General features: G+C 43.8%; 1 protein-coding gene across 1 annotated transcript; it reads right to left on the bottom strand.

Annotated features, from left to right (window-relative positions):
- Positions 1–421: 421 nt before the first annotated feature.
- On the bottom strand, positions 422–25,565 carry tmem276b (transmembrane protein 276b). Its single transcript, XM_043706298.2, has 4 exons — positions 25,104–25,565; positions 14,679–14,792; positions 1,835–1,972; positions 422–713 (listed from the first exon to the last, which is right to left on the bottom strand). Exons 1-4 carry the CDS (start codon positions 25,462–25,464, stop codon positions 469–471), a joined length of 858 nt encoding a protein of 285 aa, XP_043562233.1. The 5' UTR covers positions 25,465–25,565; the 3' UTR covers positions 422–468.

The raw sequence follows: 25,565 nt of genomic DNA, 5'->3' as shown, positions 1-25,565 counted from the left end.
CTCAGCACTTTCCTTCGAATCTGCTGCTGGTTACATTCTGGGGTGGGGGGAGACACTGTTCAGTAAATGTACAAATGAGTCTTCTGGTTTTTTTACTGTGCAAGTTGGCTGGGACGCTGAAATGGTAGGTAGTATCAAAATTGTATATAATAAATTTGGGAAAAAGACCTTGATGCATTGACAGAAAGGAAAATGTTTTTGCAAGGTTTTTAGGATTTTTTTTTCTCTTAAATCGACTTCAATGTACGAACACTGCATTATCACAAGTCATTCTATTAAATACATTCAACAAAACTGCTTTGCGTAGACTTGATGTTTAAGTGTTTAAACAATTCTCAGCACCCTGCCCAGGGGTGTGATGCAGCTCCTGGTGACTCTGCCACTTCATCGTTTGGCTGACTTGCTCCCTCAGGCCTCCGAACGTCTCATTGAATCCAGGAATGTTAAACAGTGTGGCAGCAGCATCAATTACATTGTCCCATTCTCTGCCCGTGGTTTGTGTACAACTGTGTGAGGGCTGCTGAGGGAGGGGGCCAGAGTACAGAGGAAACCTGCCAACAGTGTGAGTCCTAGTCCGCCCCATGCACAGAACATGGACCAGCCGTAGCCATGGCTGATATCCTCGGGCAGCCCGTACATGTGCCGAGGAAAACGGGAAAGTTCAAAATTAATTCCGGCTACACAAGTACAGAGAGAGATAATGCAGCAGGTTCCTGATGGGAAAGGAAGAACAGAATTGGTATTCCTCATCTGGAGACTAGCCCTCAGTGACACTTTTCATGGACACCTCACATTCCACGCGGACACTAAACGCACTTCTAACCTGGAATTGTTTTGTTCATCTGATGTCTAGTATTTTGATGAGCAGAAACGTTCTTACAAAGCAATCAAAAAGATAGAAGTGATCGCCTCAGATCTCCACAATCAAGATTGCTTTCAAGGTACTGGCGATATGCCGTCCTTGCAAACTGTTCACACCCTCAGTGTGATACATGATCCCAGGACAAAGCTATTGTCAAATATCTGCAGGATCACTGAGTCAAACAACTGAGCCAAGAGAATAATATTGTCTCCTACCTCCAGAATTGATCGATCAAAAGGAAAGACTACAGTTGTAAAGGTACGTTCAAGGGTACAGGACTTCCAATGTTCCACGATGGAGAGCATGGGTAGTCACTGTACGAACTGGGAGGGAATGAGTGGTCAATATACACAAGGTGTGTGTGTGTGTGGGGGGGGGGGGGGGGGGGTGGTGGTGCCAAAGAGCATCAGGGAAAAGGCGGGAAGTCAGGGTGGTCAGTGAATGGACTGTGGAAGATCGAGACAGTAGGGCGGAGTGTATGTGGACTGGAGGGTGCAAGCAGTCAGTGTATGGATGGGGGGAGAGCGAGAGAGGGTGATCAGTGTACGGAGTAGGAGGGAGCAAGAAAGGGCAATCAGTGTGAGGACAGAGGGGGAGCGAGAGGGTGGTTCGTGTATAGACTGGGGAGGTGCGAGAGGGCAGTCAGTGTACAGGAGGGTTTGTGCAGTCAGTGTATGGACTGGGAGGGAGCGAATCATCAGAATATGGAGTTGGAGGAAATGTCAGTGTTCAGACTGGGAGGGAACGAGAGGGCAGTTAGTGTACAGACTGGGAGGGTATGAGGGGAGGAGTGTGAGGGTGGTCAGTGTTCGGGCTGGGGAAGAGTGTGGGCGACCTGACTCTCAGTCGCCAGTGTGCTTATATCATCCTCGCATTGAAAGACTGGGTAAAGCCATGAGCACTGTTCTTTGTGAAATGACTGTAGAGGGTGTGGAGGTGCTGATTTCAAACAATGGGCACTGACTGTCTTACCTCCCATGAGAAAGAGCAGGCCAGCCACATACTGCATCAAATCGTGATCCTTGCAGCAGCCCAGAATCCCAATGATCCAGCCAAAGAGAATGATAGAAACTGCCATTCCAATAAAGCCTGCTGTCATTCGTCGCAGATCTGGGATTTGGAGAAAGCAAAGCTTGAATCAGAGAGATCAGCAAATCAAGAAACTAACCCCAAAATAATTCGAGCAGAGCACAGAGTACAGCTCCCTCTATTGTGTCTCATGAAACACTCCAACGACAGGGACAGCACAAGGTTAGATACAGAATAAAGTTCCTTCTACACTGTCCTCAGGCAGTGTCAGAACAAGATTAGATAGACAGTTAAGCTTTCTCTACACTTTCTGCATCAACACAGCCAGAACAGGGGCAGCGCCGGGTTAGATTTTTTTTCTATCCCTACACTACTGCCATACAGTAGTAGTGAAAAATGTGTTGCTGGAAAAGCGCAGCAGGTCAGGCAGCATCAAAGGAGCAGGAGAATCGACGTTCCGGGCATAAGCCCTTCTTCAGGAATGAAGAAGGGCTTACGCCCGAAACGTCGATTCTCCTGCTTCTTTGATGCTGCCTGACCTGCTGCGCTTTTCCAGCTCTGATCTCCAGCATCTGTAGTCCTCACTTTCTCCTAGTTGATTTCAACCTACTGCGAATCCTCTTGCAAGGATGCATTCCTTGAAGAAGCTATCCTCCTCCCTCTGCAAGGATCTCAGTGAGTCCCCTCATTCCTGAAGAAGGGCTTATGCCTGAAATATTGATTCTCCTGCTCCTTTGATGCTGCCTGACCTGCTGCGCTTTTCCAGCAACACATTTTTCAGCTCTGATCTCCAGCATCTGCAGTCCTCACTTTCTCCATACAGTAGTAGTGCCCATTTTCCCAGCACCCATGCTGTGTGTGTAGGTGCAAGACACAGTGAAAACACCAGATGCATAGATAACTTTATTAATATTCCACCACCAGGAAAAACACTCAGTGAACCAGTAACAAGCAAAGCTGACATGAAAAAAATTAATCTATCTTTGCACACCTCTGGAATAAGTTTGGACTTGAACCTAGGCCTCCATGTCCAGGGAAAGGGACACTACCATTGCACCACAAGAAAGACCCTAAGTATGGAGGTTAGGTCGAGCGAAATAGTATTGACTACCTTGATTACTTGATTATATGAATTTGGTATTACGTATTGTATATTTTGTAAACAATATATTTTATTCTTTGACATTTTTGATTATGGTCTGAAACGAGAAAAGATCCAATTTAAAAACCAAGGATTCTTTTGACATTGCTGCAATTTTTAAAAGCAAGGAACCTGACACTCATTGGAAGCACTGTTTACACAGCTGCAGGTTCAAGCTGTAGCTGAAATTTACCCTGCAGACAAGGTAGAGCCAAGGGCTGTGTACAAATGGAGATTAATCCAGCAAAAAGTAGCTGATTGCTTTGTGATGAGTTATTGATGACCAAAGCCTGAGGGCTGTCATCAACAGAGTGAGACACCATCAGTTCTCTGCCTGCACAGGAGCTCTCTCTTGTCTGCAGAGGAAGAAACCTGTTCAGTTTCCCTTCAGCAGTAAGCTGTGACTTCTGTTTGAGGAGTCAGATACATTTTTAATTGTTAACCAGCTTGCCTCCTGCAAACAGGGGAGAATGATCAAGAAACAGCGTGCTGATCAGCACAGAACTAAGAAGGCAAAGATAACTGAGGCTCTGTCATGGCACTAGGGTTTAGAGCAAATACAAGGCGACCAGGTATACTCAGAGTAGGGAAGCACTGGATTGACACAATATTTGATTACAGTTAAAGCAGCTTGAGCATGAGGACAGATTGATTAAAAAAAAGAGGTTGAATTCCAAAGGGAAGGAAAAGATAAAGAGATAACAGAGAAAGATGAAGAAAAGAATGTAAATGAGCAAACTAGAGTTACAGTTGTAAAGGTAAACAGGAGAAAAATATGAATATCAGCTTAAAATTATACAATTGAAACAGGAGATGTTAGTTACTGATGCAGCCACTGGTAGAGAGAATCTGAGTCATAATTTGAAGTCCAGTTATGTTTGCATGGGACCTACCCACTTTTGAGGAAAATAATTGTGGAGGTGTTCTTATGTCATTTGAGAAAATAGCTAGGCAAGTGAAATGAGCAAAAGAAAACTGATATTGTTTGTTGCTGAGTTAGTTGACAGGTAAAGCAGAGGAAATTTCTGCTTAGCTGTCAGTAGAGGTTGCTTTGAAGAAAACTGTATTAGCTATATTTAGGATCGGCAAAGATTCTGAAATTTAAGGAACGGCTGGGGCAAAACTACACGGAAGTCAAAAGAGTTAAACAAAGTAATTTTGACAGGTGGATAAGAGCATTAGGAGCTGAACATATGTATAAAGGTTTTAGAGAGATTATTCGCCTAGAGGAATTTAAAAACTTACTACCTTCCATATTGCCTTGAGGACCAATTGCTCGGCAGGTAGCAATAATGGTTGATGATTATGAGTTCATCCAAAAACTAAACCTTTTTTCCTCAGAAATTCAAGAGGGATTGAAAATGGGAGAGTGAAAGAATGTAGGTGTTTTAGTTAAGAAATGATTGGTGGGAATGTCCAGGGTGTCCTCTCGGATTGGAAGGGGAGGAGATGAAAATCGGAAGCCAAGCTTCCTCAGTAACAAGGTTTGCTTAGAATGCTGCAAGTTGAAAGAAAAATCACTGGGACTTACTAGAGTTCATAAGAATGAATCCCAAAAGGAATAAGCTTCCCCCACAGATCAGATTGCAGTTTAACTATAACTAAGAAACCAAAGATAGACACTATCATGAGTGCAGAATTACACAGAGTAGATGAGAGATATGAAGAGTGATAATCAAAAAGAAAGATAGTTCCTTTCTCTTCAAGGGAAAAATCAAAGTCCATGACTATAGTACAGGATACTGAGCTATTCAAACCATCTAATTGGGGAGAAAATTCATAAGTCTGACGTGCAAAGAGACTTGGGAGTTCTAGTCCAGGATTCTCTCAAGGTAAACTTGGAGGTTGAGTCAGTAGTCAGGAAGGCAAATGCAATGATGGCATTTATTTTGAGGACTTGAATATAAAAGCTGGTAGGTATAGTTCTCGGGCTCTGTAAGGCTCTGGTCAGACACATTTGGAGTATTGTGTGCAATTTTGGACCCCAAGTCTCAAGAAGAATGTACTGGCCCTGAAGCATGTTTAGAGGAGGTTCACAAGAATGGTCCCAGGGATGAAAAGCTTAACATATGAGGAACGTTTGAGTACTCTGGGTTTATGGATGGAGTTTAGAAGGATGGGGTGGGGCGGGGGGGGGGGGGAGGTATCTAATTGAAACGTACAGAATACTGAATGGCCTGGATAGAGTGGATGTTGGGAAGAAGTTTCCATTGGTAGGAGAGACTCGGACCCAAGGGCATAGCCTGAGAGTAAAGGGAAGACCTTTTAGAACGGAGATAAGGAGTAACTTCTTCGGCCAGAGAGTGGTGAAGCTATGGAATTCATTGCCACAGAAGGCTGTGGAGGCCAGGTCATTGAGTATATTTAAGACTGGGGTAGATAGGTCCTTGAGTATCAAAGGGATCAAGGGTTACAGGGAGAAAGCAGGAGAATGGGGTTGAGAAACTTATCAGCCATGATTGGTGGAGTAGACTCGATGGGCTGAATGGCCTAATTTCTGCTCCTATGTCTTATGATCTTAGGTCTTCATTCATTGAGGCTCAGGAAGCAGATCCAGAGTTAAGTAAGAGATTGCAGACAACTCACACTAAAGCTGAGGCTGAAGGAGTTTCAGAATGTTGTTACATTATGAACAGGATTCTGATGAGGATTTAGAGACTTCCTCATAGACCTACAGGTGAAGAAGGGATAGTTGATCATCAGTTAGTGGCACCGCCCAGCTATCCTTTGGACACATTACAAATCACACATGAAGGTTCTGTGGCAGGGAGTCAATAACAAGTATTTAACACAGCCAAGACTTCATAAAGGTGTAGTACAGATTTGTAAAACATGTCAGTTGGTAAGAAAACCTCAGGAGTCTCCAGATAAGGAAGCATCTGGATAAGAAGTAGATGCACATAGTAGGTTCTGCTATAATGAGATAGTCCCATTCTTGTGCAACGTTTTCCCATTATTGAAAAATCACACAATAGCTGCGCCAAACTAATGCGGCCAGAATTGCGTTATAACCAATACACACTTTAAAAGTTTGCACTTTAGAAACATTGTCCCCAATCCTTCAATCACTTTACAGTGAATTCACGTTAATGAAATGTGTTATAGCAGTTTGACCTGTAATGTAACTGGAGTAGTAATACAAAGAAATAATGTTCCCTTGGAGTGTACTAAGACGGACGGGTCAGACATGAAAATTATTTTTCAAAGACTGTCAAGGGAAAATCATACTGCTGGGGATTCTGAATATTTTATCTCAAAATGGGAGGTTTTTCCTTATGCTTCAAATCAAGCTGATAATCAATAAAAATACAAAGAGACGCTGAAATAAGTCAGCCGCTGCTGCTGGCCAGTGTAGCATTTGTCTTCCAGAGGGGTTGATGAAAAAGAAAATATGAATTGTAGCTGTACAGCAATCCTATCATATAGTCAGATGAAAGCCATGACTGGGGGATGACAGAGTGGCCCAGAGGTTAGCACTGCTACCTCACAGTGCCAGTGACTTGGGTTTGATTCTATCCTCAGGCGACTGTCTGTGTGGGGTTTGCACATTTTCCCAGTGTTTGTGTTTCACACCACAATCCAAAGATGTGCAGGTTAGGTGGACTAGCCATACTAAATTGTTCATTGTGTCCAAGGATGGGTAGGTTAGGTGGATTAGCTATGGGAAATGCAGGGATAGGGTAGGGGATGGATCTGAGCGGGATGATCTTAAAAGGGTCAGTGTGGACTTAATGGGCCAAATGGCTTGCTTTCATGCTATAGGGATTCTATGAAAGCCCTATAGAAGGATTTAACTTCCTCTTAGGAAATGATCTGGCTGGTTCAAAAATATTGGCTTCACCAAGAGTAAAAGAAACAGATCTTACAGGAGGAATATCCTGGATTGTTCCTGACTAGATCTCAGGTCCATAGAACTAGATATGAAGAAAAAGGAGTCTATGAAAAAGGGAGACGATTTGAAAAGTCAATCATTGGATATAAATTTTGAAAATGTATTTAAAAAGGGTGAAGGAGGAGAGAATGAGGCTGACATATTTAGTCCTTAGCAGAAATGCAATGAACAGATTTGAAACTGAAACAGCTTACTCAGAAACAATCAAAATGACACCTCTGTGTTATTACTTGAAAAACAAATTCTTAATGAGGAAATGAAGACCACTTCAAACACCAGCTGGTGGGTAAAGGGCCATCAGCTTCTGAGCGCCACAATAATGTTTGATGAATGACGCTCAAAATTTGAATGGCAGGTCACTTAAGTATTAGGAAAACGCAGTCTAAAATATAAAAGCGTTTTTATTGGCCATGATTACATTAAAAAACTTATTTTTTTGAAGAAATGCTATAACTTGTCAGGTAATGAGGAAATCGCAACCATCAATTAAATCTGCTGTTTTAATTCCAGTACCAGCTTTCAAAGGACCATTTAGCAGAGTCTTAACAGACCAGTATGACCTAAAAACAGGATTGGGAAATAGTGTCTTTCAACAATTATAGATGTTTCAACAAGCTTTTAGGAAAAATGACTACTAAAGTTCAATGCTTTATATATATATATTGAAAAAGATAAAATTTGAGCCTTGATCTTAAAGTATGTCAGGTAATTAAAGAAATAATGTCTAGGTTACAAATTGAACAATTCACACCTTCTGTGTATCATCTAATCTCAAGGTGCATTGGAAAGACGGCATCAAAGTTTGAAGACTATGATTAGAGCTTATTGCTAAGAGTGTCTTAATGATAGGAATAAGGGGTTTGTTACTATTTGCCATTAGGGATACTCCAAATGAGTCCCTAGCATTCAGTTCTTTTGAACTAATTTATGGGTGTGACGTAAAACTGCTTTGTGTTAACACAGTGAAAAGATTATATAATAAGGATGATTGCTGGGAGAAAGGGGTACTTATAGTAGTGAAGGAAGGAGGGAGAGAAATAGAAACATCAGTGCAATAGGAAATTAATCCAAAATGAAAACTTCAGAAGTTAACTTTCCAACAAACTAAAATATACTGAGGTACTTAAAGGATTAAATCTTTTTATTTTCCAAAAAAATTATCAAGGTGACCTCTGAATTATTTGTGGGAATAGACCTGAAAAAGTGGTTTTGGCTGTTCATGACGCTGCTGTAGAGAATACATTACCTATAAAGCAACACCTGTGCTGACTCAATCTAGAGAGATTAGCTCAGGTGAGGAAAGAAATTTCATTTATGATGAACAATGACATTATTGGACTGAGTCAAAGTAACTGCATATCATCGATTGTGGTTGTAAAGATTCTGCATGATTATCGTGATGTCAATGTGGTAACAAGAGTGGACTCATATCCTAAACCATGACTGAAGGATGTGTTGAACAAACTGAACACGCCTGGTTTGTCACAAAAATCGACTTGCTAAATGGATAATTAGTAATAGAGAAAGCTACAGAAATTTTGGTTTGTGTAACACCAGATGGACCTAATCAGTACAAAGTCATGCTATTTGGAATGAAAAACGCATCAGCAATGTTTCAACGGTTAAACAATAACCAAAGGAATTAATAATTGTAAAAGAAAACAACGAATTGCGGATGGTGGAAATCTGAAACACACACAGAAATTGCTGGAGAAACTCAGTCAGTCCGGCAGCGTCTGTGGAGAAAATGCACAGTTAACTTTGCGGGTTCAGTGATCCTTCTTCAGATCTAGTAATTGTACTGTTTAAATTTACTATTTGGTTGTTTTTAGCCAAACCTGGCAAAAATATTGGCACCATTTGCCTGAACTGTTTGTTTGACTTCCATAAATCTATTTGCTGTAAATTGAGCTGAGTGAACTTGCCAATGCCAATGTATTTAGGCCATACTATGGGACAAAATCAAATAGCACTTAGATAAACAAAATTAGAGGCTATTTTGGACTTCCCATGCCTAAATTGAGCTTTTGCACTGTGTTAGCACCCTATAGATTCTTTCACAAGTTTGTTCTGAATTTCAACACTGTCACTGCACCCGTAACAAACTTTGTAAAAGGCAGAATATTTGAATATATGTAAGTGCCAAACTGCCTTGGAAAAATTAGAAACTGTACTAAAGACAGTTTGAATTGTGCTAAATTATACAAAGCCATTTAATTGGCTTTTGATGCCAGGGATGTCATTGTGTGGGGTTCGTTTTACTGCAATATGACAAGATGAGGATTGAATGGTTTGTCAGTTATTTTTCTGCAGAAGCTGACTACATATCAACTAAAGTATTCAATTGCTCAGAAAGAGACTTTGAGTCTTGTGATGGTTCAACATCATTTTGAAACATGCATTACCAATAATATGGACAAAACTGCTGTTTATACGGACCACGATCGTTTAGATTTCTTAGAAAGGTGGTGGGACCAGAACTTACGATTGTTTCGGTGGAGCTTAATTCTTCAACTGTATAATTTGAAAATCATTCATGTGTCTGGAAAAGAAAATGTCATTGCGGAGGCTTTATTGAGAGTGCATATGAGAGAGACAGCGTGTAGTGTAAAAATGATTGCTGTGTGATTTAGTGTGTAATTAATATTGACATGTAACCAGACTTAGTAATTTGTAGAATTAGCAATAAGATAACTTCTGATGCATAACAAACATGCCTCCTTAAAATTTATGCTTTTTTTTCCTTTGGAGGGAGGTGGGAATAAACGGTAGGATTTATAAATTATGTATTTAATATATATTAATATTATTTATTTTAAGTTTAGGTTTCTTATTTTTTTGAGTTGATAGATTTTGGATTTTCTGTGTCTGAAATTGACATTTTCCAAGTATTTTTGTAGCATGGTGATTTCTTTCAAGCCTGACTTCAGAGTAAATGGGTTTTGCCTACCAAGAATGGGGCCATTTATTTAGTTTAGTTTGTTTTGCAATGCAGCACAATAAATAATGGGCCTCAAGGTTGGTTATTGATCTCTGGAGCTAGTTTTCTCTGAACCTTAAGGGAAACATGAATAGCTTAGAGAAGGTGATTGGCAATCAGTTTTTGAGTAGTCCTGTGAAGTCAGACCTGTCCTCCTGAGAATTAAACTGTTTAGATTGAGGAGTTAGTGTTAATCCCAGACCAGGAGTGTTGGGATAAAACCCCAAAGTGGTTACTTAAAGCTGGGTACATTTAAGCTCAGGTTTATAATAGCTCCAGGAAGAAGCTATCTGCAGCACCAGTCTAAATGGCAAAGTCGCGTGTGACTTAGGAACTTAGAAACAGGGACTTCGGTGTAAGTGCTGTATGAGTGCTTTTTTTGTTGAGTGCTGTACAAAAACTGGTTTGTTTATTTTCAATTTCAAAAGTGATGTTTTGGGATTTATTGAGTTAAACTTTTACCGTATTTTTAAAAATCTCTGAATGTGTGTGAAATGTAGATGGCTTTTATTTTCAACCTTGTTGTTCTATTAATAAACATTTGTTTTCTTGTTACAGCAAACTGCAGCATTTTGACCGTATGTTTTACCAAGAGAGCATTATGTTAAAATTCTACAAGTCCAATTAAGAAAAATCAAACCAGGTTCCTGTGGGATCTGAATTGTTCAGTAATAGCATCGGCTGGGATCAGGAACAGTCTATTATTGTTATTATCTCTATGACTCTACTATTCTGAAACACATCAACAGTACTCTAAATCTCACCCTGCGGTTCCTATTATTACTGTCAACCTCAGCTTGCAGTACTCTCTATTAATCTGAAACTCAGTTGGCAGAACTGTTTATAAATCTCATCCTACAGTAGTCTTTACTCCACTGAATGCCAGTCTGTACTTCCCTGCCCTACTCTCAACTGCAACTTCAGTACTTTCTACTCCTCTCAATGTCAGCCTGCAGTCCTTGTTATTACTGCCAATCTCAGCCTGCAGTAATCTATGTTCCTCTGGACATCAGCAGTCAGTACTCAGTATACTCTAAACTACAGCCTGCATTAGAGCCATAGAGTCAAAAAGATGTACAGCACGGAAACAGACCCTTTGGTCCAACTCTTCCATGCTGATCAGATATCCTAACCTAATCTAGTTCCATTTGCTAGCACTTGGCCCATATCCCTCCAAACCCTTCCTATTCACATACTCATCCAGATGCCTTTTAAATGTTGCAATTGTACCAGCCTCCACCACTTCCTCTGGCAGCTCATTCCATACACGTACCACCCTCTGCATGAAAAGGTTGCCCCTTAGGTCTCTTTTATATCTTTCCCCTCTCACCCTAAACCTATGCCCTCTAGTTCTGGACTCCCCCACCCCAGGGAAAAGGCCTTGTCTATTTACCCTATCCATGCTCCTCATTTTTTAATAAACATTTATAAGTTCACCTCTCAGCCTCCAACGCTCCAGAGAAAACAGCCCCAGCCTATTCAGCCTCTCCCTGTAACTCTCTCCCTCGTCACCCCCTTGTCCTTAATATGTCTGTAAAATCCCTTTGTATTATCCTTGACACTATTTGCCAAAGCTATCTCATGTCCCCTTTTTGCCCTCCTGATTTCCCTCTTAAGTATACTCCTACTGCCTTTATACTCTAAGGATTCACTTGATATCCCCTGTCTGTACCTGACATATGCTTCCTTCTTTTTCTTAACCAAAACCTGAATTTCTCTAGTCATTTAGCATTCCCTACACCTACCAGCCTTACCTTTCACCCTAACAGGAATATACTGTCTCAGGACTCTCGTAATCTCATTTCTGAAGGCATCCCATTTTCCAGCCATCCCTCTACCTGTAAACATCTGTCCCCAGTCAACTTTTGAAAATTCTTGCCTAATACCATCAAAATTGGCCTTCGTCTAATTTAGAAATTAAATTTTTAGATCTGGTCTATCCTTTTCCATCACTATTTTAAATCTAATAGAATTATGGTCGCAGGCCCCAAAGTGCTCCCCCACTGACACCTCAGTCACCTGCTCTGCCTTATATCGCAAGAGTAGGTCATGTTTTGCAGCTTCTCTTGTAGGTGCACCCACATACTGAATCAGAAAATTGTCTTATACACATAACAAATTCCTCTCCATCTAAACCCTTAACACTATGGCAGTCCCAGTCTATGTTTGGAAAGTTAAAATCCCCTACCATAACCACCCTATTATTCTTAATTGAGATATTTGAGGTTTCCTTACAAATTTGTTTCTCAATTTCCCTCTGACTATTAGGGGGACTATAATACAATCCCAATAAGGTGATCATCCCTTTCATATTTCTCAGTTCCTCCCAAATAACTTCCCTGGATGTATTTCCGGGAGTATCCTCCCTCAGCACAGCTGTAATGCTATCCCTTATCAAAAGCTCCACTCCCTCTCCTCTCTTGCCTCCCCTTCTGTCCTTTCTATAGCATTTGTACCCAGAACATTAAGCTGCCAGTCCTGCCCATTCCTGAGCCATGTTTCTGTAATTGCCATGATATCCCAGTCCCGTGTTCCTAACCATGCCCTAAGTTCATCTGCCTTCCCTGTTAGGCCGCTTGCATTGAGATAAATGCAGTTTAATTTATCAGTCCTACCTTGTTCTCTGCTTTGTTCCTGCCTGCCCTGACTGTTTGACTTGCTCCTTTTCCCAACTGTACCAGTCTCAGATTGATCTCTTTCCTCACTATCTCCCCAGGTCCCACCAACCCCAACACCCCCCCACCTTTAGTTTAAATCTTCCTGAGCAGCTCGAGTAAATCTCCCTGCCAGTATATTAGTCCCCTTCCAATTCAGGTGCAATCCATCCTTCTTGTACAGGTCACTTCTACCCCAGAAGAGATTCCAATGATCCAAAAATGTGAACCTTTTCCTCTGCACCAGGTCCTCAGCCACACATTCATCTGCTCTATCCTCCTATTCCTACCCTCACTAGCTCGTAGCACTGAGAGTAATCCAGGTATTATTACCTCGAGGACCTCCGTTTTAAATTCCTGCCTAACTTTCTACATTCTCCCTTCGGAATCTCATCCTTTTCCCTTCCTAAATCATTAGTTCCAATGTGTACATGGATCTCCACTGGTCCCTCTCTCCTTTGAGAACATTCTGCACCTTCTCTGAGATTTTTTTTTATCCTGGTATCTTAATGATCCAGGGTACCGTTCTGACTTTTCACTGCCGGCCGCAGCAATGTCTGTCTGTGCCTCTGACTAGAAACTCCTATCTCAAATGATCCCGATGTACCTCTAATTTAATTAGATTACATTCTTGGTGCCAGAATCTTGGACTCTGCATTCCTCTGAACTTCAGCCTGCAGTTCTCTCTAGTACTCTGACTGTCTGCCTGAAGTACTGTTTATGAATCTTAGTCTGAGGCTGCAATACTCTTATTACTGTGAACCTTAGCCTGCAGCACCCTGTTTTACACAGAACCTCAGCTTGCAGTATTATCTATTACTCTGAACCTCAGTCTACAATATTATTACTCTGAACCTCAGTCTGTAATATTATTACTCTGAACCTCAGTCTGTAATATTATTACTCTGAACCTCAGTCTGCAATATTATTACTCTGAACCTCAGTCTGCAATATTATTACTCTGAACCTCAGTGTGTGGTACTCCATTACTCTAAACCTCAGCCTGTGGTACTCCATTACTCTAAACCTCAGCCTGTGGTACTCCATTACTCTAAACCTCAGCCTGTGGTACTCCATTACTCTAAACCTCAGCCTGTGGTACTCCATTACTCTAAACCTCAGCCTGTGGTACTCCATTAATCTGAACCTCAGTCTGTAATATTATTACTCTGAACCTCAGTCTGCAATATTATTACTGTGAACCTCAGTCTGCAATATTATTACTGCGATATTCCATTACTCTAAACCTCAGCCTGCGATACGCCATTACTCTAAACCTCAGCCTGCGATACGCCATTACTCTAAACCTCAGCCTGTGGTACTCTATTACTCTAAACCTCAGCGTGTGGTATGCATTACTCTAAACCTCAGCCTGCGATACGCCATTACTCTAAACCTCAGCCTGCGATACGCCATTACTCTAAACCTCAGCCTGCGGTACTCCATTACTCTAAACCTCAGCCTGTGGTACTCCATTACTCTAAACCTCAGCCTGCGATACGCCATTACTCTAAACCTCAGCCTGTGGTACTCTATTGCTCTAAACCTCAGCCTGTGGTACTCCATTACTCTAAACCTCAGCCTGTGGTACTCCATTACTCTAAACCTCAGCCTGTAATACTCTATTACTCTAAGCCTCAGCCTGCGATACGCCATTACTCTAAACCTCAGCCTGTGGTACTCTATTACTCTAAACCTTAGCCTGTGGTACTCCATTACTCTAAACCTCAGCCTGTGGTACTCCATTACTCTTAAACGTCAGCCTGCGGTACTCTATTACTCTAAACCTCAGCCTGCGGTACTCCATTACTCTTAAACGTCAGCCTGCGGTACTCCATTACTCTAAACCTCAGCCTGCGGTATTCCATTACTCTAAACCTCAGCCTGTGGTACTCCATTACTCTAAACCTCAGCCTGCGGTATTCCATTACTCTAAACCTCAGCCTGTGGTACTCCATTACTCTAAACCTCAGCCTGTGGTACTCCATTACTCTAAACCTCAGCCTGTGGTACTCTATTACTCAAAACCTCAGACTGTCGTACTCCATTACTCTTAACCTCAGCCTGTGGTACTCTATTACACTGAACTGTGATCCTAACCTTCTTTTCCTTGTACTTACGCAAAGCGTGCCATTCGTCCTGCCGAATAGTCATGGTTAAATTAACTGGTAGGTTTCGTGGCACTGTTGAGGAGGAGTAGTGATACTTCACAGGAATACATCGCTGTACAACACCTGTAACATAAACACACAATTTCAGAGCCAGTGCTGGTCCACACTCTGCGATTAACACAACTTAACGCACCCACTCACAGCAAGTATTACTGACATTTTAACCATCTGTTCATAGGGCACCGACTCTGTCCAGAAAGATCATTAAAACATCAATCCTACCATCAAATAGCCACAGTGCGGACAATGTGTCTTCAGAAAAGGTATTGTTACTTCCTTTCAGCACCAAACAACTGGTCTTATGTTAAAAACAGAGACATCTTAGAGTAGCAGCCCAATAGTAAAACCGTAGACTATTACATCATTGTAGTCTGACAAACTGCTGTGCTTTTCCAGCACCACTCTATTCCAAAATTTTGCATATATGTGTTCTGCTTTCAGTAAACACTTTCTGCTTCTGTAAATCTGCCCTCTTATCCCTGGGCATTTCCTAGTTGTGCCTCACCTGATGTCTCTCCGTCAGCTGTCGGAGGCCTTTTCTCCCTGATGGCATTAGCTTCATTCAGGCTTCAGTGTTGACAGGCCCAGGGTGACCCAGTGTTGCCATCTGTCCAGCCAACACCACAACGTGCGCCACTTCCGACTGCAATCACCACTCCTTTAATTCTCCAGACTTAAACCACAGCCACTAACAATACATTCTATCAGGAGGCTCGCTGCACAGACAGAGAAAATATATAACACATGCATTCATTCCTAATTATTGCACTGCCACTCTGAACCTCAAAACACAGTCCTCTCCATTACTCTGAACTTCAATCTGCAGTACGCCATATTACCCTGAACCTTAGAAACTCTGATTGGTCCTTGTTCCAGCAATGCTTGGGGCTCACTGTTTCAATATTTATGTAATCTGCTGGTGTTCCAACTCCCTCTGTAACATTTGCTTCAGGGTCTGGATGATTCCACAACAAACAGCTAGGACTGTATTCTAGGCCAAGGTGCAGCACAGATTAGATACAGTTACCAAACTCCCTCCACACTCACTCTCTGAGCAGTTTCTGTGAACATAAAACCTCTCTCAGCTCTTCCCCACTCAAGCTCCCATCACTAGATATTTCCACAGAATACTAAGTGGGTGAAGGTCAGGCAACAGTGAGCAAATAAACACTCCAAAGACAATTAAAAAGTGAACAGAGGAAATTCCCCCTATAGGGGCGCAGTGGCTCAGTGGTTAGCACTGCTGCCTCACAGCACCAGGGTCCCGGGATCAATTCCTGCCTCAGGGCAACTGTCTGCGTGGAGTTTGCACATTCTCCCCGTGTCTGCATGGGTTTCCTCCGGGTGCTCCAGTTAGTTTCCTCCCACAGTCCAAAAATGTGCAAGTTAGATGAATTGGCCATGCTAAATTGCCCATAGTGCTAGGTACATTAGTCAGGGGTAAAATGTAAGGAAATGAGTCTGGGTGGGTGACTGTTCGGCTGGTGGGTGTGGACCTGTTGGGCTGAAGGGCCTGTTTCCACACTGTCGGTAGTCTTAGCTGAGACTAAACATATTCATTCGGGACAGCATGGGGTTAGATATAGGGTAATGCTCTTTCTACTCTTTTAAGCTGAAAGTACAAACTGCCTCTACTCTAAACAGAAATTAAAACTTGCTCTAATCTTTTAAACTGAAAGAAACCATCAATTCTTTTAAACTGATAGTAAAACTCCCTCTACACTATCCACATCAAACACTAATGGAAGAGGGACAAGATGGGGTTACAGCATAAAGGCCCCTCTATTTGAAAACACAAAGTCAAGCTTCCTCAATTCTTCTCAACTGAAAGCACAGCTCCTGCTCCACTGTCACCATCCAACACTCCCAGGACAGGTCTAGCACAAGGCTAGACACAGAGTTAAGCTCCCTCAAATCTATTAAATTGAAAACAAAGCTTCCTCAAGTCTTTTAGACAGAGTGAAGCTTCACTTTGAACACTTTTGAATGGAAAATAAATCTACCTTGATACTGGCCCATCAAACTCTCCCAGGACAGTGACGAGACAGGGTTAATTATAGCGCAATGTTCCCTTTAAACTGAAAATAAAATTTCTTCTTCACTCTCCCAATCAAAGATTGCCAGGGCAGCTAAGTAGCACAGTAGTTAGCACTGCTGCCTCACAGCGCCAGGGACCCAGGTCTAATTCCAGCCTTGGGTGACTGTATGGAGTTTCACGGTCTTCCCATAACCATGTGGATTCCCTTCGGGTGCTCCAGTTTCCTCCCACAGTCCAAAGGAATGCAGGCCAGGTGGATTAGCCTTGATACATGTGGGTTACAGAGATTGGGGGGTGGGGAGTGGTTCTGGGAGAGATGCTCTTCAAAGGGTTAGTGTAGACACAATGGTCTGAATGACCTCGATCTGGACTGTAAGGATTTGATGATTCTAAGTACAGCATGAGGTTCGATACAGGGTAGAGTTCCCTCTACATTGTCCTATTGAACATTCTCAGGACAGGTACAGCATGGGATTAGATTCAGAGTTAAGCTCCTCTACACTGTCTCCCTTCAAATACTCCTCGACAGGTACAGCATTTAGTTAAGACACAGACTAAAGTGCCTCTTACTATTTTAACCTGATTGTAAAGCACCCTGGACTATTTTAAACTGAACATAAAGCTCCCTCTGCTCTTTGAAACTGAAAGTAAGCTCCCTTTACACAGTCACCATCAAACACCCTCGGAACAGGAAAGGTACAAGGTTAGATACAGAGTACAGCCTCCTCTACTCTCTTAAATTGATTGTAAAGCACTCTCTACTCTTTTAAACAGAAAGTAAAGCTGTCACCTTCATTTCTTTCCCCCTCAACTATTCAAACATACCTCCCTCTGAACTGACTGTACCCCATGCTCTCAGATCCAACCCTGACTGTTGACAAGGGCGGTGCTGCTGTTGTCTGGCAGACTCACCTCTATTTTGCAGAGGCTGAACGTCAGCTCTCCGACATCTCCCTCCTGTCTCCCCTTGGACCATGACCCCATCATGGAACACTAGACCATTGTGTCCACAATGGTCACTAACCTCATTTCATCTGGTGATCTTCCCTCCACAGCTTCAACCTCATCGTCCCCCAACCTCACACAGTACACTTCTACCTTCTTCCCAACATTCACAAACAGGACCTATTGTTTCTGCCTGCTCCTGCCCCTTGGAACGCAACTCGTCCTAACTCAACTGATTTTTTAAAACTCTCCCCTAAGCAACTAGAAGAGCAAAAGGGAGGGGGGGGGGGGGGGGGGGGGGGGCATGAGAAAGGACTTGGAAATAGGATTAAGGAGAATCCTAAGATATTTTATAAATACTTTAAAGGGAAGAGGTTAACTACGGAAAGAGTAGGGCCCATTAAGGACCAAGGGAGTGACCTGTGTGTGAACTGCATGATATTAGAATGGTGTTCAATGAATATTTCTCTTCGGTCTTCACTCTGGAATAGGAAGATGTAGGTATGGAATTCATGAAAAAGGATTGTGAGGAACTTGCACAGTTTGACAGAGGAAATGGGGAGGTATTGGAGGCACCATCAGGCTTGAAATAGACAAAACCCCTGGCCTGGATGAATTGCATCCCATGCTGCTGTGGAGGACGAGGCAGGGAATTGTAGGGGCTCTGACCACAGGGGAAAAGCTAGAGGACTGGAGGACAGCAAATGTGGTCCCACCTTTCAATGGCAGGGGGGAGTTGGAAGAGAGTCTCACATTCGTGGTCAGGAAACTACGGGGGAAAACTCTGAAGGAGCGAATTAACACCTACTTGGAAAAACATGAGTTAATTAGGGATTGTCAGCATGGCTTTACAGAGACAGATCATGTCTAACAAATTTGTTAGAGTGTTTTAAAAAGTGATTAAGTGTGCGGATGAGGGAAGCTCATGTTGATGTAGTTTATATGGATTTTAACAAAGCTTTTGACATGGTCCCACATGGGAAACTGATTGATTGAGAAGGTTAAAGCACATGGAGTTGAGGGAAACATGACGAGATGGACTGGAAACTGGCTTAGCAATAGGACACAAAAGGCAGTGGTAGAAGGCTGTTCGAGTGACTGGAGGCCAGTGTCCAGTGGCTTACCACAAGAATTAGAGATGGAAATGTGTGCTGGAGAAGCGCAGCAGGTCAGGCAGCATCTAGGGAACAGGAGAATCGACGTTTCGGGCATTAGCCCTTCTTCAGGAATGAGGAAAGTTTGTCCAGCAGGCTAAGATAAAAGATAGGGAGGAGGGACTTGGGGGAGGGGCGTCGGAAATGTGATAGGTGGAAAAAGGTCAAGGTGAGGGTGATAGGACAGATTGGGGTGGGGGCGGAGAGGTCGGGAAGAAGATTGCAGGTTAGGGAGGCGGTGCTGAATTTGATGGATTTGACTGAGACAGGCTGGGGGGAGGGGAAATGAGGAAACTGGTGAAATCCGAGTTCATCCCTTGTGGTTGGAGGGTTCCTAGCCGGAAGATGAGGCGTTCTTCCTCCAACCGTCGTTTCGCTGTGGTCTGACGATGGAGGAGTCCATCGCAGGTCTTTGGACTCCTCCATCGTCGCAGGTCTTTGGACTCCTCCATCGTCGCAGGTCTTTGGACTCCTCCATCGTCGCAGGTCTTTGGACTCCTCCATCGTCAGACCACAGCGAAACGACGGTTGGAGGAAGAACGCCTCATCTTCCGGCTAGGAACCCTCCAACCACAAGGGATGAACTCGGATTTCACCAGTTTCCTCATTTCCCCTCCCCCCAGCCTGTCTCAGTCAAATCCATCAAATTCAGCACCGCCTCCCTAACCTGCAATCTTCTTCCCGACCTCTCCGCCCCCACCCCAATCTGTCCTATCACCCTCACCTTGACCTTTTTCCACCTATCACATTTCCGACGCCCCTCCCCCAAGTCCCTCCTCCCCATCTTTTATCTTAGCCTGCTGGACAAACTTTCCTCATTCCTGAAGAAGGGCTAATGCCCGAAACGTCGATTCTCCTGTTCCCTAGATGCTGCCTGACCTGCTGCGCTTCTCCAGCAACACATTTCCATCTCTGATCTCCAGCATCTGCAGACCTCATTTTCTCTACCACAAGAATTAGTACTGGGAACCCTTATTGTTACATAAACAATAAATAATGTAGGTGAAAATGTAGGGGGGATTGTTAAATAAATTTGCAGACGACATCAAGATTGGTGGAATGGTAAATAACAAAGAAAATGATTGTAGGGTTGTAAGATTGGTCAGACAGGCAAACCAGTGCCAGACAGTACTTAACCCTGACAAGTGCAAGGTGATGCACTTTGGAAGAAGCAGCAAGTTGAGGGAGTATTTAATGAATACCAGGATACTGGGTAGCTTAAAGGAACAGAAGGGTCTTGGGGTAATTATTCACAGATCCCTCAAGTAGGCAGAGCATGTGATTTCCTGAAGAAGGGCTCATGCCCGAAACGTCGATTCTCCTGCTCCTTGGACGCTGCCTGACCTGCTGCGCTTTTCCAGCAACACATTTTCAGCTCTGATCTCCAACATCTGTGGTCCTCACTTTCTCCTAGAGCACGTGAATAGAATAGTTAAGGCGGCATATGGGGCACTTGCTTCCTTCAGTTGTGGGGTAGAGTATAAGAGAAAGGAGGTAGTGCTGGAGTTGTACAGAGCACTGTTCAGGCTGTAACTGTGTGCACTTCTGGTAACATCACTACAGGAAGGATGTGATAGCACTGGTGGGGGTGGGGGTACAGAGGAGGTTCACCAGGATGTTGCCTGGGATGGAGAAATTGAGCTATAAGGAGAGATTACATAGGCTTGGGGTGTTTTCTTTACTGTAGAGAAGACTGAGGCGGGGACCTAATTGAGATGTGTAGGACTGAGAGGTATGGACGGGGAGAACAGAGAGCAGCTATTCCCCTTAGTTGAGGGGTCAATCATGAAATAGCATAGTTTTAGGGTAAAGGGCAGGAGATTCATAGGGGATTTAGGCAAAACTGTTTTTCACTCAGGAGGTGATGGAAATCTGGAATGCACTGCCTGGGAAGGGAGTGGACACTGAAAATCTTACAACCTTTAAAAGATACTTGGATAAGGGGGTGATATGGTGGCTCAGTGGTTAGCACTGCTGTCTCACAGCACCAGGGACCCGGGTTCGGTTCTAGCCTCAGGCGACTGTCTGAGTGGAGTTTGCATATTCTCCCCGTGCCCAGCATGGGTTTCCTCCGGGTGTTCCAGTTTCTTCCCAAAATCCAAAGAAGTGCAGATCAGGTGAATTGGCCATGCTAAGTTGCCCATAGTGTTAGATGCATTAGTCAGGGGTAAATATAGGGTAGGGGAATGGGTCTGGTGGATTACCGTTCAGACAGTCAGTGTGGACTTGTTAGGCAGAAGGGCCTGTTTCCAAACTGTAGGGAACCTAATCCAATAAGTACTACAAATATTATAACATTCAAGGACATGGAACAAATGCAGGAAATTGGGATTAGCACACTTCTGGTGGCAGTTATATCGGTACAGACTCAATGGGCCAAAGGACCTTTTCTGTGCACGTATGAATCTGTGACCCTAGTCCCTCCCCACTTGCATCCACAATTACATCAGTTTCCCATTCATAGACATCAGCCAACTCCTCTGCAGCATGGACATGCAATACCTTTACATGCCCATCCTCCACCAGGATGGTTTCAGGGCTTTCCTCTTCTTCCTGGAAAAAAAGCATGAACTGTCCCCTCTGCCACCATCTTCCTCTGCCTATCCAAGCTCATCCTCTCTTTGAAGAATCTCTTCTTTAACTCCTCCCACTTTCTTCAGATCAAAGATGTGACCAAGGGTGAGCCCCATTCCTTGTTTCAATCCTACCTTGGTCCCTCCCCAAAATTCTTTTTCTGGTACACCGATGACATTGTTGGTGCTACCTCCCTCCCTTGTTCCGAACTGGGAAAATTTGTCAATTTTACTTCCAATTTCCATCCCACTCTCACCTTCATTTGGTCACATCTGAATCCTCTGTTCCATTCCTTGTCACCTCTGTTTCCATTCCTGGGGATAGGCTGACCATGACAAACCAACAGACGCCCAGAGTTACTGTACTATACATCCTCACACCCTGCTTCCTGTAAAGACTCCATTCTGTTCTTCCAGTTTTCCTGCCTCCATCTCATCTGATCTCATGATGCTACCTTCTGCGGGGGTGGGCGTGCCTCAGAAATGTTCACCTTCTTCCTCACCTGAGGACTCCCACCTTGTGGGTTAACAGCGTCCTCAACCGTGTCCTACCAATTTTGCATTTCAGCCATCACCCCTTCCCTTCCCTCCCACAACACCACTCGAGTGCCTTCATTTTACACTCCCCCAGCTTCTGCATCATTTCCACCACCTCCAGCAGTATGCGACAGACATGTACAATCCCCACAGCACCCTCTATAAATGCAGCAGAAGGTCTTGCATTCAATTCCTCTCACAATTAAACCATTTGCTTTCCTGATTACTTGCTGTACCTGCATACTAACGTTCTGTCATGGTTTCAAGATGGCACTGACACATGGCGACACTTTGCGAGCTCTCTGCAGGACATCTTACTCTTGCATTTCTTCCAATCGTTCTGCGCTTTTAAACTTCAATTCTAAGTCTGTTAAAATTACTAACAATGTTCTCTTAAATCTACATTTAAATCTTCTACAATCATCCAGGCCTGATTCACCTTCTCTGCAACTGTAACATTGTATTCCTCGCTCTGTACTATTATCCTTATGCACTTCGTATGGTATGATCTGCATGTACTGTACACAAAACAAAACATTTCACTGTACATGTAACAATAATAAATCAAATCAAATCAAATCAAGCACTAGGACACCCAGATCCCTCTGCATCTCAGGGCTCTGCAATCTCTCACTATTTAGATAATGGGCTTTCAGATTAGATTAGATTACTTACAGTGTGGAAACAGGCCCTTCGGCCCAACAAGTCCACACCGACCCCCCGAAGCGAAACCCACCCAGACCCATTCCCCTACATTTAACCCTTCACCTAAAACTACAGACAATTTAGCATGGCCAATTCACCTGACCTGCACATCTTTGGACTGTGGGAGGAAACCAGAGCACCCAGAGGAAACTCACGCAGACACGGGGAGAACGTGCAAACTCCACACAGTCAATCGCCTGAGGCAGGAATTGAACCCGGGTCTCTGGCGCTGTGAGGCAGCAGTGCTAACCACTGTGCCACCGTGCTGCCCATTTTGTTTTATTCTTCCTGTCAAAATGGACAATTTCATGTGTTCCCACATTTTACTTTGTTTGACAGATCTTTGACCACTCACTGAACCAATCAATATAGCTAATTTAATGCCTTCCAGCCCTTCAACCAAATCATTTGTATCAATTGTAAAGAATTGAGGCCCCAGCACCAACTCCTGTGGCACACCACTCACAACATGAAAACATCCATTTACTCCGACTCTCTGCTTCCTGTTAGCTAGTCCATCTTCAATCCATGCCAATATGTTACTTCCTACAGCATGAGTTTTCACTTTCCACAATAACCTTTGATGCAGCACCTTACAAAATGCCTTCTGGAAATCCATATACAGTACATCTGCTGGTTCTCCTTTATCTACACCTCAAGTCCCTTCTTCAGATTTCTCCAAAGAATTAGTTCAATTAGATATCCCTTTGACAAGGGCATTTTTCCTGATTATCTTGAACTTGTCCCTGTTATAATATCTTTCACAGTAACTTGTAATATTTTTCACTGTTAAGCTGATTGTCATGTAGTTTCCTGCTTTCTCCTTTTGTGGAAAAGAAGGAATGAAATTCACTATTTTACAATCCAAAAGTACATTTCCTGACTCTAATGAGCTTTTGAAAATTAAAACCAAGGAATGAGCTATCTCACTAATTACTCATTTAAAGACTCGAAGATGAAATCCATCAGGACTTTGGGATGTGTCAGCTCACTGGTCCAACAATGTACTCCTAGCTATTTCCCTGGAGACTGGAATTTTCTTCAGTTCCTCCCTCTTTTTCAATTCCTGACTTACAGCTATTTCCGAGATGCTACGTCTCTAATGAAGACCAACTCCTGCCCTCTGCACACACTTTTCTCTCCTATGTTAGTATGGTAATAGTTATGTGATCCTAACTTGTGCATGACATATACATAGACTCAAACAATAATGCATTGGTGCACATGCCCAAACATGGAACAGTGCTTTTCCATAGAAAGGCATACGCGCGCCCACACACACACACTACTGAATCAGATAGAAAAGACCATGTCTTTATGATTGCTACGTCTGGCAGTGATGCACTTTCTCTGGAATTCATTGAGAAAATAATCAGTTTTTAAAGTTGAAATCGAGTTATCTGATTATTTAACCCCTCCCTTCCATTACAGTGAGATTTATAATTCACTGTTAGAATTCTACAATGAGTAGAAAGCAGGACAAATTCAAGCGCAGGCTTGTTAGAAAGTTCTTCTAACTTCATTGTGAGTCAAATGATTTCCTGGTAAACAAGGCTTTAGTGGAAGACAGAGCACCGTTTACTGCATATCTGCCACCTACCCCGTCTCTAATCCCCACACCCAGCCACAGCCAAAGACCCTTTGATTGATTGACTGATATTTGCTGACTGTTTTGAAGTCTAGCAGCCTGTGGGTGTCTCATCTCTCTCATTCCCCGGATATTAATCTATAATTTACTGCTTCCATGATGCCTGCTCCCCCCGTTAATCTGACTGTTAACAGCCTCACAGTTCCTTATTTCACGGCATACTCTTAACATCGATTAAAGCACAGCCTGTATATCACAACCCAGGAGCTGTGGTTCTCTTGTCAAACAAGATTGTCTAGCGTCTTGCATGGCAATGTTCAGCACCCTGGACAGCGCCGTCCCTGGATCCCAAATCCAGGCTTTCAGCAAATGCCGAGCACACCCAGAGCAGCAGCGATAAGCAGACTGCCAGATACTAAAAACACAGGCAAATTCACCTCACCAAACCCAGACTCCTGTGAATACACATCCCACTTAACTGGGAGTTTCTGCGGACAACACTCAAGCCGTAGGCTCCAAGCAACATGATGTCAAGGTCGCGTTTACAGATTAGAGCCCGAACCCAACCTCTTCACCACCCAAAACCCTGAAGTGCTCCTAACCTAACTCTTTGCACCAAACACACCTTCAACCCCATTCACCTCCCCAGCCCCAGACAGGTATTCCTCTGTCTGGGAGCCCCAAGTCTCTCAATCTCTGTGCTCTCCGGCAATCCAATCCTCTCTCTGTGGGAGACTCCCACTCTGCTCCCCCCACCCTCCCCCAGTTCTCCGGGAGACCCCCCACCCTGTCTCCCTACCCCCCCCCCCCCCCCCCCCCCCGCCCAGCTCTCACCTTTGAAGATGAGCTCCTCGGTGTCCTGGTCGAAGCCCTGGCGGTGGCACTTCCTCCAGAGGCCCAGGATGGTGGAGTTGAACTGGCGGCTGCAGTGAGAGTCGAGCGGGGCTGAAGCGAGGAAGTAGCCGTGTGCCCGGGCCAGCAGCTGCCGGGGAGCCTGGCGGAGGGGCAGGTTCTGGCTCGGGATGTAGATGAAGCCGGGGTCGTTCCTCTTGTTCGCGTAGTTCTTGCAGCGGTCCCGGTGCCGCCGGGCGTCCGTCTCGTACCAGTAGTCGGTGCAGATAGCCATGGCGAGCAGGCCGAGAGCACAGAGAGCCAGCAACAACCCAGCACCGGTCAGCAGCTTCATCGCCGCCATTGCACACCGAGACACAGACAGAGAGCGGGGAGAGAGAGGAGGGGGGGGGGGGGGGGGATGTGGGAGAGAGAGAGAGAGGAAATGTGTGTGTGTGTGTGTGT

Source organism: Chiloscyllium plagiosum, unplaced genomic scaffold (assembly GCF_037043375.1).
Source record: "Chiloscyllium plagiosum isolate Xiang-an unplaced genomic scaffold, Cpla_swu_hap1 HiC_scaffold_18, whole genome shotgun sequence".
NCBI classification, from domain to species: domain Eukaryota; kingdom Metazoa; phylum Chordata; class Chondrichthyes; order Orectolobiformes; family Hemiscylliidae; genus Chiloscyllium; species Chiloscyllium plagiosum.
Note: the sequence above shows the minus strand (reverse complement) of the source record. Positions and strands in the feature narration are given on the sequence as shown.